Source organism: Chiloscyllium punctatum, chromosome 27 (assembly GCF_047496795.1).
Source record: "Chiloscyllium punctatum isolate Juve2018m chromosome 27, sChiPun1.3, whole genome shotgun sequence".
In the NCBI taxonomy this organism is placed as follows: Eukaryota; Metazoa; Chordata; class Chondrichthyes; order Orectolobiformes; family Hemiscylliidae; genus Chiloscyllium; species Chiloscyllium punctatum.
This window is the reverse complement of record NC_092765.1, coordinates 38497894-38514261: the sequence shown is the minus strand read 5'-3', so window position 1 is coordinate 38514261 and position 16368 is coordinate 38497894. Positions and strand designations below refer to the sequence as shown.

General features: G+C 40.9%; 1 protein-coding gene across 3 annotated transcripts in view; it reads right to left on the bottom strand.

The window, feature by feature from the left end:
- The window catches only part of LOC140453655 (uncharacterized), a 76710-nt gene that overhangs the window by 25669 nt on the left and 34673 nt on the right, over nt 1–16368 (bottom strand). For all 3 annotated transcript variants that reach the window (XM_072548539.1, XM_072548540.1, XM_072548541.1), the window contains exon 7: nt 3175–3346. In XM_072548539.1, coding sequence (XP_072404640.1) covers nt 3175–3346 — 172 coding nt within the window. The remainder of the gene's footprint in view (nt 1–3174; nt 3347–16368) is intronic.

Below are 16368 nucleotides of genomic sequence, written 5' to 3'. Positions count from 1 at the left end.
GAACCTGCCTCCACCATACTCTCAGGCAGATCTTAAACACTCACTGCATGAAAACAAATTTCCTCATGTCTCCATTGCTACTTTTGTCAGTGAATTTAAACTTGTGCCCATTTATTCTCAATCCTTCCATCAGTGATATATTTTCTTTATTCGCTCTGTCAAGAGACCTTAATGATTTTGAATACCTCTGTTAAATCTCCCAAGGAGTACTTTTGCACAGGTTAACCACCACTCCCTCCCCCACAGCCACATTATCAGAAACTTCTCCTACGTACCCTCCCTTCAGTCTCATGATGAGAATACCCCACTCTGCAATCAGACACCCCCTTGATCAGGCAATCCATCTACCGTGCGCACGCTATGAGATTGAAATTCCTAACTGGGTGAAAAGATTGGAACATCCTGTAAGGTGATACTGAGCTCCCCTGTTCCTGGCAGATCCCAGATTTATAACGATAAAAGGCTTAGAGTGTGTATGGAAAGTCAGGTGAACCCCTTGTTGCATACTGAGACAGTGTGTGTCAATTAACTCATCCAAGACTCATTAAAGATACATTGGGTCTGCCACTCATTTTGAGGAGAACTAAAGATAATTTCTTGAGACCTGGTGTTATGGCCAGCTTAACAAAAACGTGAGACAGCATAATTCATGGGGGCAATGAATTCCATCGGTATTTAACTTGCAATGTCCTGGAGTATGATTGGAGTGTCTGCAAATCTCTCTGCCTAGCAACTGCAGCTTCCTTCAACTACCTCCCTCATTTGCCTAAGTGTCACAATGATGTGATCTTTTTCTCTGCATGGAAATGAGCTCCAACGCCCAAGATTGGAGGTACCTCAAGGTCTTATCATTCAGATCTGAAATTCTAGGTCACGGTTCCCCTATTATATATATATATTTAACTCATTTATGAGAACGAGGCCATCTACTTGGCTACCACATGCCACATTTTTCTTAGCCAATGAAACCAGTCTCCTCCAAGGCACTCCCTTCTCCAGACCCGAACCCAGATTTTTCTCTCTTTTACTTGCACTCAAACTATCCAAATCCACCTTGTCATTTAAATCTTTCTCCTGCTCCCTCAACCCTATTCCCATGAAACTGATGACCACCCAATTTCTCTTCCTGGCTCCCACATTATCACTTTGCAGCTTTTGACATGGTTGTCCAAATCATCAACTTCTAAAGGTTCTCAAGCACTGTGCAGCTGGATGCAATGCAAACACCAAATTCCATTCTTATACATGTCACCAGAGTTTCACCTGCAATGGCTTCTCTTTCTGTTCCTGAACCATTACCTCCAGTATTCCCTTAAGATATAATTAAGACTCCCCTATTTCTTATCCTAGACTGCCTCTTAGTGATACACTCCATAAATAAACAGTTTTAATTAACACTAGTACACTGGTAATGTCAGTTTCAAGTCAGGTAAATTTGTGATAATCCAAGACGACCATAGGGCTGCTTTCTCATTAAAAGGAGACAACTAATGGTGAGGTGAACCAGATGGTCACCATGCCTCAGGTGAGGGGTGAAGTAGAAAAGGCGGGACTTCCATAGTAACCTCAGCCAGTGCAGGAACTGAACCTGCGCTGTTAATGTTACTCTATATCACAGATGAGTCATCTAGCCAACTGAGCTAACCAACCCCCAACAGCTCCAAGTCAGCACCAGATCTCTTGACACATCTTCCACCTCAAAATTACTATGCTGCTTGTTTGACATCCTGTATTAGATGAGCAGAAATTTTCTCCAAACTAAATATTAGGAATTCTACCACAAATCCTATCCTCTCCTGGTCAACTGTTTGCAACCCTGGTTTCATTTCTAATGATGAGGTGAGATTCTGATTATGTATCAATACTATTCTCCAGCCATTATATTTCCCTGCTTCACCCATGCCTGTGATGAACTGATGCCAAAACATTCATTTTTTAATATCTTTGTTGCCTCTAGTCTTGACTACTCCAACACAGACCCTCTTTCACCAAGTTCAGATAATCCCTTACTTATGTTGGCACCTGGTTGAACACCTTAGGATTAAAATCCTTTTCTTCACTTTCAAATTTGTCTATAGACTTTTGTCTCTTTACCTCCATAACTACCTCCATTCCTACAATTCCAACAGTCCTCCAAGACTGTGTTCCATTAATTCCAGCCTCCTGATTATTTCTAATTTAATTGTTTCACCATTCGTTGTGTCCCTCCAACTACTGAGGACCTAAATTACCTCACATATATCTCTCTATTTTATCCTTTAAGTAACTACTTAAAATCTACTTCTCACCTGCTAAATATTCCCGAATTTCTAACTTTGTCTGATGATGCTACTGTGAAATAAATTTGGGACATTATACTGTGTTAGTGTGTCTTATAAGTACAAGTTATGCTTTCTTAAAATTCTTTCAAGGGATGCGGGCACTGCTGACATTGCCAGCATTTATTGCCCTTGAGAAGGTAGTGATGGAACAGCCTTATTGAAATGCTGCATTCCATATAAGACCATAAGACCATAAGACATAGGAGTGGAAGTAAGGCCATTCGGCCCATCGAGTCCACTCCGCCATTCAATCATGGCTGATGCGCATTTCAGCTCCACTTGCCAGCGTTCTCCCCGTAGCCCTTAATTCCTCTAGACAACAAGAACCTATCATGTAAGTGCTGGTAATAAAGAAGTTGCATGTGAAAGATGAACAATATAGATCCAAGTGAGGGTGATATGTGACCTGGAGGGAAGCTTGCAGGTCGTGATACTCCAAAAGCACGTGCTGCACTTTCTCCTTCTAAGTAGTATAGGTCATGGGTTTGGAAGGTGCTGTTGAAAGACCCCTGGTGTGTTACTGGAGTGCATCTTGTGAACAATACACACTGCTGCAAGTAAATGAATGTTGAAAGTGGTGGTTTGAGTGCAAATTAAGTGGGCTGCATTGTTCTAGATGCTGCTGAGTACATTGAGAGTTGTCAATGCACTCATCCTAGTAAATGGAAAGTATTCCATCATTTCTGTCTTGAATGAGTCTGTTGCCAACTAATTGATCAAGAGTAATTGCAATGATTAATGAACATCTCTCAGTGTCATCATAATAACTACCACAGTGGTAGAAGATGAGCTGTATGGACCTTAGTTTCTCTTTGTCACCAGTTCTTTTATTTTTACAACACTGACAACTGACCTGTATGGAAGTGAGACAATGGAGCTGTTGCTTTCCAGTGACGAGGTGACAGAAGTGGTCCCATGTGGAAAGCTACGTAAAGGCATTGCCGTGATATAATGTTTGACATTGGGCTCACTTCTAAATGACATCATCTCGGCTTGATCACTTTCATCAAACTGTGATAGGAAATCTGTTAGATTACAAGCAAAGCAGAATATGTCTTACATTAGTAAAACAGCTTATTTATACATTAGGGAAAAATGAACAGTTTTAATAAATAATTTACAGTATATTTGAAAAATCTTACACATACGAGCAGTTCTTTTTATTAGTTTTTTGTTACACTTCTATTTAATTTTTGCAATATAAATTCTAATGTTCACTTTACAATGGTAATTATCTATGTAAACTTGTCACATTGTAACCACATCCTCCAACCAGTAGTGGTGCTGTATCTCCCGATTCTCAGCTTATATTGCAAAGGGAAGCCTTTCTGCTCCACACAACTCTAACTTCCAAGATGTGGTAAATTTTGCAACATATTGCTAAGAATGTAAAATCAAATTTAAATTTAAAATTGAAATTGAATTCTAGCCTTTATGGCTGAACATGCACTTTGCCTCAAGTTTACACATGGCTTTGATTCTTCATCTATAAAGTCTCCAGAGGTGAACTATTTAAAATTAAAATGAATTGAGCACAGCTTGTTGAATTTTTATTACTTCTACTACTTACTGCATTTTTTCAATCAACATCCCAGTGCCTGAAGGTGAAAAAAAAAATTATTTGTGAAATAGTGTCAGACAAAGTGTTTGCTGAATTAGAGGACAGTGAATGCCTGTGGATCATTTTCATCAAAGTCTGACTCACAAGTGATACTTGTTATAGAGCCATAGAGCTGTACAGCACAAAAACAGACCCTTCGGTCCATTTGTCCATGCTGACCAGATATCTTAAATTAACCTAGTCCCAATTTGGTTCATATCCCTCCAAACCCTTCCTATTCATATACCCATCCAGATGCCTTTTAAATGTTATAATTGTCCCAGCGTCCACCACTTCCTCTGAAAGCTCATTCCATTCAGGCACCACCCTCTGAATGAAAAAGTTGCCCCCTTGATCCCTTTTAAATCTTTCCTCTCTCACCTTGAACCTATGCCTTCCAGTTTTGGACTTTGCTATCCTGGGGAAAAGATCTTGGCTAGTCACCATATCCATGCCCTTCTTGACTTTATAAACCTCTGCACGGTCACCCCTCAGACTCCAACGCTCCAGGGAAAATAGATCCAGCCTGTTCAGCCTCTCTCCGTAGCTCAAACCCTTCAGTCCTGGCAATATACTTGTAAATCCTTTGTGTACACTTTCAAGTTTGACATCATCTTTCCTATAACAGGGAGACCAGAATTGAATGCAATATTTCAAAAGTGGTCTAACTAATTTCCTGTACAGCCGCAACATGATCTCGCAACTCCAGTACTCAATGCACTGATTAATAAAGGCAAGTGTGCCAAACACTTCTTTCAATTACCCTGTCGACCTGTGATTCCACCTTCAAGGAATTATGAAGCCACAATCAAAGGTCTCTTTGTTTGACAACACTATCCAGGACGCCACCGTTAAATCCTGCCCCGATTTGCCTTACCAAAATGCAACACTTCACATTTATCTAAATTGAACTCCACCTGCCACTTCTCAGTCCATCGGCCCATCTGATCAAGGTCCCATTGTACTCCGAGATAACCTTCTTCACATTCTATTGCACCACCAATTTGAGTGTGATCTTCAAACTTACTAACTACTCCTGCTTATTCACATCAAAATCATTTGTATAAATGACAAAAAGCAGTGGATCCAGCACCAATCCTTACAGCATACCGTGGGTCTCAGGCCTCCAGTCCAAAAAACTCTCCATCACCATCTTCATACTTTCAAGCCTATTTTGTATCCAGATGGCTAGCTCTCCCTGGATTCCATGTGACACAACTTTGCTATTCAGTCTATCATGCAGAACCTTATCAAATGCCTTACTGAAGTCCATATAAACAATGTTCACTGCTCTGCCTCCAGCAATCTTCTTTGCCACTTCTTCAAAAAACTTAATCAAGATGTTTCTCCTGCATTTGTCATATTTGTTATTGTTTTATTAACTGTTTACCTTTACTCTTCTCTCTTTATCTGAATATTTATATCCTTTTTTTAAAAATTCTGTCTGTCATTAGCTTTCATTATTTAATTTTGGAAGGATGCAAAGTTAACCCAGTTACTACTCAATAACCAAAAGAAGAAGCCTGCATTTATGCGATCTCTTTCATACCTTCAGGTTGTTCTAACTAAGTACTTTTTGAAGCGTAGTCAATATTGTAGTGTGGGAAATTAATGGGCTAATTTATACACAGCAAACTCCCACCACCACCATTTTGAAAATAATCAGATAATCTTTTTCTGAGATGTTGATTGCCATGACATTGTGGAGAATCTGCCAGCATTTCTTCAAAATTGTACCATGTGATCATTTGTGTATGATTGAGGGTTTGATGGGGCATCAGTGTAACTTTTTTTTATTCGCTCATGGGACATGGGCATTGTTGGCTGGGCCAACATTGATTGATTGTTCCTAGATACCCTTGAAAAAGTTATGATACAATACATTCTTGAGCCACTGAAGTCCATGGTAAACCCACAATGCCCAGGGAGGGAATTCCAGAATTTGGGCCCAACAGTCTTGAAGGAATGTGATATATTTCCAAGTCAGAATGACTTGGAGTGTGTTTCCATGTATTTTCTTCCCTTGTCCTTCTAGCTGGAAGTGGTCATGGGTTTGGAAGGTGTTGATAAGGAGCCTTTTTGAATTTTTGCAGTTCAGCTTGTAAGTGGTATACACCACTCCTATTGAACATTGGTGGTGGAGGGAATGGATGCTTGTGGATGTGGTACCAGTCAAGAGGGCTGTTATGTCCAGGATGGTGTCAAGCTTCTTGAATGGTACTGGAGCTGAACTCATCTAGGCAAGTAGTGAGTATTTTATCACAATCTTGACTCATGAATTGTAGATGCTGGATAGGCTTTGGGTTGTCAGGAGGTGAATTATTCACTGCCAGTTTCCGAGCTTCCAACCTGTTCTTGTACCAACTGTGTTTATATGGTGAGTGCAGTTGAGTTTCTGACCAATGGCAACCCATAGGATGTTGATAGTGTGGGCTTCAGTTATGGTAGCTCCATTGAATGTCATGGAGCAATGGTTAGATTATCTCCTCTCGGAGATGATCATTGCCTGGCATTTGTGTGACACAAATGTTATTTGTCGCTTGTCAGCTCAAACCTGGATATTGATTGGGTCTTACTGCATTTTGATCTGAACTCTTTCAGTATCTGAGGAATCGTGAATCATGCCGAACATTGCGCACTCATCAGTAAACATCCTCACGTCTGACCTAATGACATCGGGAAAGCTGTTGATGTAGCAACTGAAGATAGTTGGGCCTAGGATATTACCTTAAGGAACACCTGCAGAGATGTCCTGGAGCCTAAGATTATGTTCACTCTATCATCACACCCAAAGAGTAGCACTTTCTGGTAGCTATCTCAATGTTGCACTGAAGTGTCAACTGTTGTCCCATTGTTGGAACAAAAGTTTTGATTAGATTTCTTACAGTATGGAAACAGGCCCTTCAGCCCAACAAGTCCACACCGACCCTCTGAAGAGTAACCCACCCAGACCCATTCCCCCTGACTAATGCATCTAACACTATGGGCAATTTAGCATAGCCAATTCATCTGATCTATGGATTGTGGGAGGAAATCGGAGCAAACCCAAGCAGACATGGAGAGAATGTACAAACTCCATACAGACAGTCGCCCAAGGCAGGAATTGAACCCAGGTCCTTGGTACTATGAGGCAGCAGTGTTAACTGCTGAGCCACTTTGCCACCCTAAGTTCCAAGTGGCATGCCCACTCCAGGACTTGAACACATGCTGTGACTCCATTGCAGTCCTGAGGGAGGTGCTATCTTTAGGATGAAATGATAAACTGAAAACCCATCTGACTTGACAGGTGAATGCAAAAGATCCTATGCCACTAATATGAATGAGAATGAGGGACATTCCCGATGTCCTGGCCAGAATTTGTTGCACAATCAACAACACAGAAAACAAATATCTCGGTCATTAATGCTTGTGCGAAACATGGTTGCCATGTTCCCTACATAACAACAGCTACTGCATTTTATTGGCTGAAATGTTCCATTATGGAAAAACTAAATGACTTGTTCAAGTCTCAATAATGGGACTTGAATCCACCATCACTGGGAAGCATGAAAGAAAACTCTTAAACTCAGGCTCTGAATAACCCTGAATGCCTAGTCGTTGTGCTTTGCACTTCTCCCTCCAGTCTATACATCACCAACATAGTATGAATTACCATGTGCAACCACATTTTTGAAAGGATCCTCTACAGAGGTAAACACTTAACATGTTCTTGTAGAGCCTTTAGCTGAAATGGTGAACAGGATGAGGTATTCTCAGATTTATAACATTGCAAAATTTCGAGTAATTCTCAACCTCTGCAGGAATTCCAAACACATTCCATGGGAAATCTCCTGGCATCGCCTTTGTTTTCTGAACGTGAAAAATAAACCCTGTGATTTTTGACTGTGCTTGAGTTTGCTTTGTTCTTAAATGTTATTTTAGGGTCGTAGCCATGGTAATGGTTACAATAGAATGCAGGCCTGAACATGTCAACATCAAATATGTGCTTAAAGGCAAATTAACAGTCATCAACAGTGCACAGTGGAAATGATCAAGCACAGTGTAGTTGCAATCTTCTGCAGAAACTGCATTTACTATCCACTGCAATAAAAGTTCAGCAATTTGTTTCATATTTTGTAAAGGGGCAAGAAACCTTCTAAAATAAATTCTAAAACCTTCTAAAAAACACTTTCCCACACATCAGCTTGTGTTTAATAAGTTGTTCTTTATGTAACCTTGGATTGTATTCAGATCTTTTATAAAGAGATTAAAATCAACCCATGCCACAGCTTTTTGATTCTTTCTCTTGTTATGAAGAAAGGCAGCCATTAGATGAGGATCAGGAACAGGAGGAAGGAACATGAACCAAAGGCTATTTTGCCATCTCCTCCACAAACCTTTGCTGAAATCAGCATAGTAGATGCAGAGCAGAAATGAAGTTACAGCCTACCCTGTTCCATATGGTTAATTACAACACCTGTGGTGGGCAGCACGGTGGCACAGTGGTTAGCACTGCTGCCTCACAGTGCTAGAGACCCGGGTTCAATTCCCGCCTCAGGCGACTGACTGTGTGGAGTTTGCATGTTCTCCCTGTGTCTGCGTGGGTTTCCTCGGGGTGCTCCGGTTTCCTTCCACAGTCCAAAGATGTGCAGGCCAGGTGAATTGGCCATGCTAAATTGCCCATAGTGTTAGGTAAGGGGTATGGGTGAGTTGCGCTTCGGTGGGTCAGTGTGGACTTGTTGGGCCGAAGGGTCTGTTTCCACACTGTAATCTAATCGAACAGTGTGAAGTAGTGCAGCAGGAGACCATTCAATCTATTGTTGTCTTTAAAGGGCTGTCTAATTTGTTACATACGGTAAAAACAAGGACTGCAGATGCTGGAAACCAGATTCTAGATTAGAGTGGTGCTGGAAAAACACAGCAGTTCAGGCAGCATCCGAGGAGCAGGGAAATCGACATTTCGGGCAAAAGCCCTTCAGGAATATTCCTGATGAAGGGCTTTTGCCCAAAACGTCAATTTTCCTGCTCCTCAGATGCTGCCTGAACTGCTGCGCTTTTCCAGCACCACTTTAATCTAGACCCTAATTTATCACACACTCCACTCTCCCACTATTGTCCAGCATATTTATCCTTTTTCAGTATTTATTTAGTTCTCTTTGAAAGGCACTGTTGAATCTAATCACATCTACCTTTCAGACGGTGCAGTTGATTGTGGTTCCATGTTTGTTTAGCACAAATATACCAGTCTCATACCAGGACCGGTAAACCACTTGCAGGTTTTGTTTATTTGAAGCTTTATTACAGGATGTTGCAACAAACAGATTCACAATAAAAGTTTTGCCACGCTCTCACACCATATGTTGTAATCTTTGTGCATTGGCTGCTGGCCAAATGTTTAACATCATGATGACTTGCTCATTGGCATATTCCTTCTTAAAGTGATATTATAAACAATCCTGGTTACATCAATTTTGAGCTGTATTGAAAATAATTCATCTTCCTCTGCTTATTTTATGACATGTAATCTATGAAATCAGCCAGCACAGATCTTCATTCATTTCAAGGGTAGCTATTTGAGAGCAGGTTGTCAAATGTTACAAACAATTTTTTTATTTTGTAACTAAGTCAGATTTGTGCACTCAAACCATGCCAAAGTTTAGAACCATAGAGTCCTGACAGTGCGGGAAAAGGCCACTTGGCCCATTGTATCTGCAGTGACCCTCCAAACAGTGTCCCACCCAGACCCATGCCCCAACCAACCCCATGGCTAATCCACCTAACCTGCATGCCTTTGGACTGTGGGAGGAAACCTACTCAGGTGTGGGGAGAACAAGCAAATAGATTTTTGCAAGGTTTGTGAAGGTTTGTAGCTCAGGTTGAGGTTTAGGGTGTAGGTTTGCTCACTGAGCTGTAGGTTTGATATCCAGACGTTTCATTACCTGGCTAGGTAACATCATCAGTGGCGACCTCCAAGTGAAGCAAAGCTGTTGTCTCCTGCTTTCTATTTATATGTTTGTCCTGGATTGGGGTCCTGGGGTTTGTGGTGATGTCATTTCCTGTTCGTTTTCTGAGGGGTTGATAGATGGTATCTAGATCTATGTGTTTGTTTATGGCGTTGTGGTTGGAGTGCCTGGCCTCTAGGAATTCCCACCTAATTTGCAGCATGGTCTATAACAGATGAATCTGGGAACCAATATGTGCAGGATTAGTGGATGAATACTGGGAGTTTACTCCTGTCCTTGAATTGTTATTGGACATGCAATGAAATAACATGATAATTCAGACAGTTGAGACAGATGTGGGAGAAGCTGAGTATACTAACCTTCATGACACCATCCTTCTAATCTTGGAATGTATTCAAATCCCATTCAAAGTAATAAAAACAAAATAATTTCACTTCACTGATTCCTCCTCCTGTCATGAAGATGTCTCCAAGAGGCAGCACATGGGCAATGAATAAGAGGAGAATAACTGCAGTGGAGTAGACAGTCATTGCTAATGATGCATTAATTATATTGGCACATAGAGGAATCAAACCGTGAAACACTGGTGTCATGTAGGCAGGCCACAGACGAGGCATCGGGTAGTAAATGTAACGATTGTACAAGCACAGAAAGGTTGAAGATTTTAAATAACATTCTACACTTGGTTTCATATAGAATCTCACTGATGCATTCAAATTGGGACCAGTGGAATTACAGTCAGTAACAAGGCCTTGCGGGGAGGTTATTACTGGACTGCAGTTGGAAAGAGCAGGGACATTCAGTATCAGCTTGTTGAGGAAGGCATGATATCAGTTTTACAAGATGGGGACTTATGTTAAAATTCACGACATTTAAAAACAATTGGAAATGTCAGCATTTAACGCCCATTCCTATTTGAGAAGGTGGTAACAAGCTGCCGTATTGTGGCCCTGCAGTTTATGACTGTTATAGAGTCATAGAGATGTACAGTACAGAAACAGACCCTTCAGTCCAACTCATCCACACCAACCAGATATCCTAAATTAACCTAGTCCCATTGCCAGCAATTGCCCTCTAAACCCTTCCTGTTCATATTCCCATCCAGATTCCTTTTAAATGTTGTAATTGTACCAGCCTCCACCACTTCCTCTGGCAACTCATTCCATGCATGCATCATCTTATGCGTGAAAAAGGTTCCCCTCAGGTCCCTTTTATGTCTTTCCCCTCTTACCTTAAACCTATGCCCTCGAGTTTTGGACTCCCCCACCCCAGGGAAAAGACCTTGTCTATTTACCCTATCCATGCCCCTCATCATTTTATAAACACTATAAGGTCACCCCTCAGCCTCCGGCACTCCAGTGAAAATAGCCCCAGACTATATAGCCTCATCCAATAGGACAAGCCCTCCAACCCTGGCAACATCTTTTAAATCTTTCAGAACCCTTTCAAATTTCACAACATCTTATCTATAGGAGGGAGACCAGAATTGCACGCAGTATTCCAAAAGTGGCCTAACCAATGTCCTGTGCAGCCACAATATGACCTCCCAACTCCTATACTCAATAAAGGAAAGCATACCAAACACTTGCCTCACTATTCTATCTACCTGTGACTCCACTTTCAAGGAACTATGAACATGCACTTCAAGATCTCTTTGTTCAGCAACATTTCACAGGACCTTACCATTAAGTGTATAATGTTATGACACGGTGGTGAACCTCTCTGTAAATTAAACCAAACACCCAGAAAAGCTCACCGCGCCTCATAATCTGTGAAAATATGAGCGAGAGAGAACTCCAAAATTCCACTATTAAGGGAAAATAAAGTGACACAATCCTTTATCCAAAATCTGAAAAGCTCAGAAATCCGAAGCTTTCTTTGTGAAGTTTTTTTCTCATTAGCAAGGCCGTTTGGCATGCAAACAGTTAACCCAACTCCACACTCACTCAGCCCATGTCACTCACATGCGACGTGGCAGCATAGCCCAGCACTGGCAGGCGTCAATTCTGGCTCAGAATTCACAGTACTCACAGATGCGTCTGCTGTTCGGTAAGATTTTGTTATTTCACCGTGAAACTGCCACGTATTCTGAAATCTGAAAAATTCCGAATTCTGAAAACTAGCTAGCCCTGAGGGTTTTGAATAAAGGATTGTGTACCTCTAATACAAATTTATTCTTTAACTCTAAAAATGAATATTAAACAATAACTATTCATAACTCTAAGCCCCTCCCACCTTTCTCTTAACTGCTTATGATCTGCCCCCAAATCTATGGCAATATACTGTTCCAATAAAACACTTATTAAAATTACATCAACTTAATTTCAAAACCATACAGCAGTTATCATCATTGGTGTGTCTTCTTCTGGCTGAAGATCTTCCTGGGTCATCTTCTTTTGTTTTACTGCGAAGATGTTTCATATGAAAAAGTATCTTTGATAGAGTGTGTTTCGATGGTAGTTACTTTCAATTGTAGTTACTCTCTCAATGGCAGTTACTCTGTCTGACTTTCAAAATGCCTGCCTTATTTATATCCCCAATATTGGATGATCTCACTGGCTCAATGTTGGCAAAAACAATAAATTCAAACTTGATTGGGTTTTAGTATCTTGGGGCCTAATATGAACTGATTTGTCATATTCAAATTGTTGTCTGAACAGCAACCGACTCTGGTATCTATTTCACAGCCAAATTTTACATATTTTCAATTTTCCAGTACACTCTGAGACTGCTAATTAGTTATATGACAGGTGTTTGTAACTCTCAGTGCAATAAGTCCTACACTGATTTGCCTTTCCAAAATGCAATACCTCATATTTTTCTAAATTAAACTGCATCTGCCACTTTTTGGCCCCGTTGGCTCATCTGATCATGGTCCTGTTGTACTCTGATGTAGCCTTCTTCGCTATTCACTACACCTCCAGTTTTGATGTCATCTGCAAACTTACTAACATACCTCCTATGTTCCCATCAAAATCATTTATATAAATGATGAAAAGACAGCAGGTCAGGCAGCATCCAAGGAACAGGAGAGTTGACGTTTTGGGCATAAGCACTTTATCAGGAATATTGGGGAGCACAAAGGGATCTGAGAGATAAATAGGAGGGTGGGGGAAGGTAGCTGGGAAGGCAATAGGTAAATGCAGATGGGGGGTGATAGTGATAAGTCGGAGGGGAAGGTGGAGCAGATAGGTGAAAAGGAAGGTGGACAAGAGGCTGGTGCCGAGTTGGAGGGTTGGATCTGGGATAAGGTGGAGAGGGGGGACATTAGGAAATTAGTGAAGTTGATGTTGATGCCATATGGTTGAATGGCCCCAAGGCGGAAGATGAGGCATTCTTCCTCCAGTTGTCGGGTTGCTTGGATTTGATGGTTGAGTAGGCTCAGGACTTGCATATCCTTGGCAGAGTGGGAGGGGGAGTTGAAGTGGTCGGACACAGGGCGGCGGGGTTGTTTAGTGTATTTGTCTCAGTGTTGTTCCCTGAAATGTTCTGCGAGTTGGTGTCCAGTCTCCCTGATGTAGAGGGGACCATATCGAGAGCAATAGACACAGTAGATCAGGTGTTTGGATGTGCAGGGAAATCTCTGCCAAATGGAAGAAAGATCCTTTAGGGCCTTGGATGGAGATGTTCCAAACATTGACTCTCCTGCTCCTTTCCTGACCTGCTGTGCTTTTCCAGCACCACACGTTTTGACTCTGATCTCCAGCATCTGCAGTCCTCACTTTCTTCGTTTTACTGCACCCCACAAATTCCAGTTAATGTCTGTAATTCCTGGATCAAATCTATGTATTTTAGTTCGGAGGAACTCAACAGAGAAGTCAGGATGTATCCTCTGATTTTGAGGATCCTCAGGCAAAGTTTCTATGATTGGATACAACAATGCAACAAAAACAAGTATGTGTCTTCTGAGCTTGAAATCAGTCTCAGAACATTATGTCCAAGGACAGCCAGAAAATGAAGGATGAAATTCAATGCCAGAAGACGCTGTGAGATGTAGCAGAAACAAGTATGTTTCTGTGTTAACAGTCTCCATTGTCCCTGCCCACTGACTGCTTCTGCAAGTGTTCTATCAACATCTTCAATAGAGTTAAACTTCCCTTCTGGCTGAAATCCTTACCACATGGAGAATCACTTGGCAATCTCAGTTTGAAGACACAATGTTGCACAGCAGTCTTAAATTTATCTTGAAGTTCTCCTGCATATCTGTGGTGATATTAAACAGAGCGCACAAATTTCCAATTTTTACTTTGCTATGTTTTGGGGGTGTGGGGGGGGGAGCGTGGGGAGATGTGAATCAGCTCTCCCTCTTTTTAACGCCTCTATTGACAACAACAAAGTTTTTTTTTAGTATGCAGCTATACTTGAGAGGGGGGTAAGTTAGCTCACTTGGTGAGACAGCTGGTTTGGAATGCAGAGTAATAACAGCAGTGTAGGTTCAATGTCTGCACTGGCTAAGGCTACCTTGAGGACTGTCCTCCTCAACTTTTGTCCTCATCTGTGGTGCAGTGACCTTCAAGTTAAACTCCTGCCACCCATCTCTCTCTAATGACAGAAAGTATCCAGTAGAACTATGGTGACTCTTAGTTCTCTAGACCAAATTGAAGGAGCCATGTACAATGTGGACTTGAGTGAAAGAAAGAGAAAATTTATTATCTACTAACTCTGAGAAAAATAATAAAATGCAACATCCAACATAAAAGCACATGTATAAAGCTTAAAAAGAGATGTCTGCTACCATAGGAAGATGAAGAAAATGCAGTTTTAAAAGGTTCTAGAGTTGTATTGTTATAGTTGAACCCGAGACCACAGCTTTTTAGTTCATGTCTTGTATCTTCAGCAATCAAAAAATTTGAATTCTCTGGACAGTTTTCCAATTTGTTTTATCACTGGTGCTGGTTTTTAAAGAAAGAGAGAGAGTTGCCCAATCCCCACTATTCCTAATAATTTACTTGCTCTGCCAAGCAGCTACAGAAGTGCGATTTATTTGTATGTTCCTGAGTCTGTCTCCATTGTCTTTGCAATTTAGATAGTTGCAGGTAACCTTTCATATCCAATATGTATAATTTATCATACATGTCTAAATTAAAACAGGAGATATCAATTTTGTGATGCTTGACTCAGTTGGTGTCATGCCTTTTGATTAAATGGGAATTTCAGTTCAGATAATTTTATTTATTCCACACTGGCTTCCAAACCTGTAGAAGTCTGTGGTCAAGTGATCAGCTACAGCAATTTTAAATGTTTCGTCCTTTATTAAAAAAAAACTCTAGTCCATAAATGTCTCATGTACTATATCAGATAATGGAAGTTGAAACTTGATAGTTCACATTAACCACCATTGTGACTACTTTGAACTTTTGTAAAAAGTGAACAATGTATTTTGATTATCACAACATACTTAAGAATGTGACTAATCCTAACAAGGTACCTAATGATAACAAAATAGAACTCAATATTCCTTTTAGTTATTAAGTAGAATAGAGAGAATGATTCAGAAATCATTTGTTCAGCACTTCCAGATAATGCAAAAGCTGCAAGGAGAGGAGCTGAGTATATGGTCACTTAATTAAAAATGATCAAAAATGAACTGTAGTTGATACATTTGCTATCAACCATCTGTAAAACTTTATACAACTGAATCAAAAGCAAGTGATTGACTTCAACAGTACACAGATTGTTGAATAAATAATTGCCATGGAAAAATACATTAAAGATATCTTGGTGCTTGATGGCAGAAATATTATAGGACCACCCCTCACACAACTACAGGGATAGCTCCAGCAGAGTTACTTATGGGGAGGAGACTGCTCATTAGGTTAAACCTGATCTTCCCGGATCTGAAGGGGAGGGAGGAGGACGAAATAGCATCAGGAATGCCAATACTGGATACAAAGGTCGGCGAAGCGAGAGACACTGTTTACTTCAGGGGACAAAGTTTGGTGCTAAAACCATAGGAATGGCCCTGCATGAGTAAGAGGCATGATCGACATGTGGTCAATTTGACGACATGTCTTTTAATGGGATTAATTTGGTCTTTTTTTTAAGCATTTCAAAAAATACAACATTTTCTGGAAGAATTTACATGGACTCAATGATTCTTCAACGGACAGGCAGCAACAAGCAATTTGCTAAAGCAAAAGTAAACACGAGGATGCTCTTTATTTTGAGAAATGGCAAACAGCCTGAGGCAATATCATCAAACTATAAACTGCTCTGAACACTCTACAATAAGCTCCCGGGTGGGATCAGGAGTGAAGCATGGATATAGAATTATGGGAGGCATGGTGGCTCAGTGGTTAGCACTGCTGCCTCATGGCACCAGAAACCAGGGTTCCATTCCAGCCTCTGGCAACAGTTTGTGTGGAGTTTGCAATTTCTCCCTCTGTCTGCGTGGGTTTCTCCGGGTGCTCCCACATTCCATGCTAAAATTGCCTATTATGTTCAGGGATGTGCAGGTTAGGTGCATTAGTCAGGGGTAAATGTAGAGTATTAATGTTGGGGAATG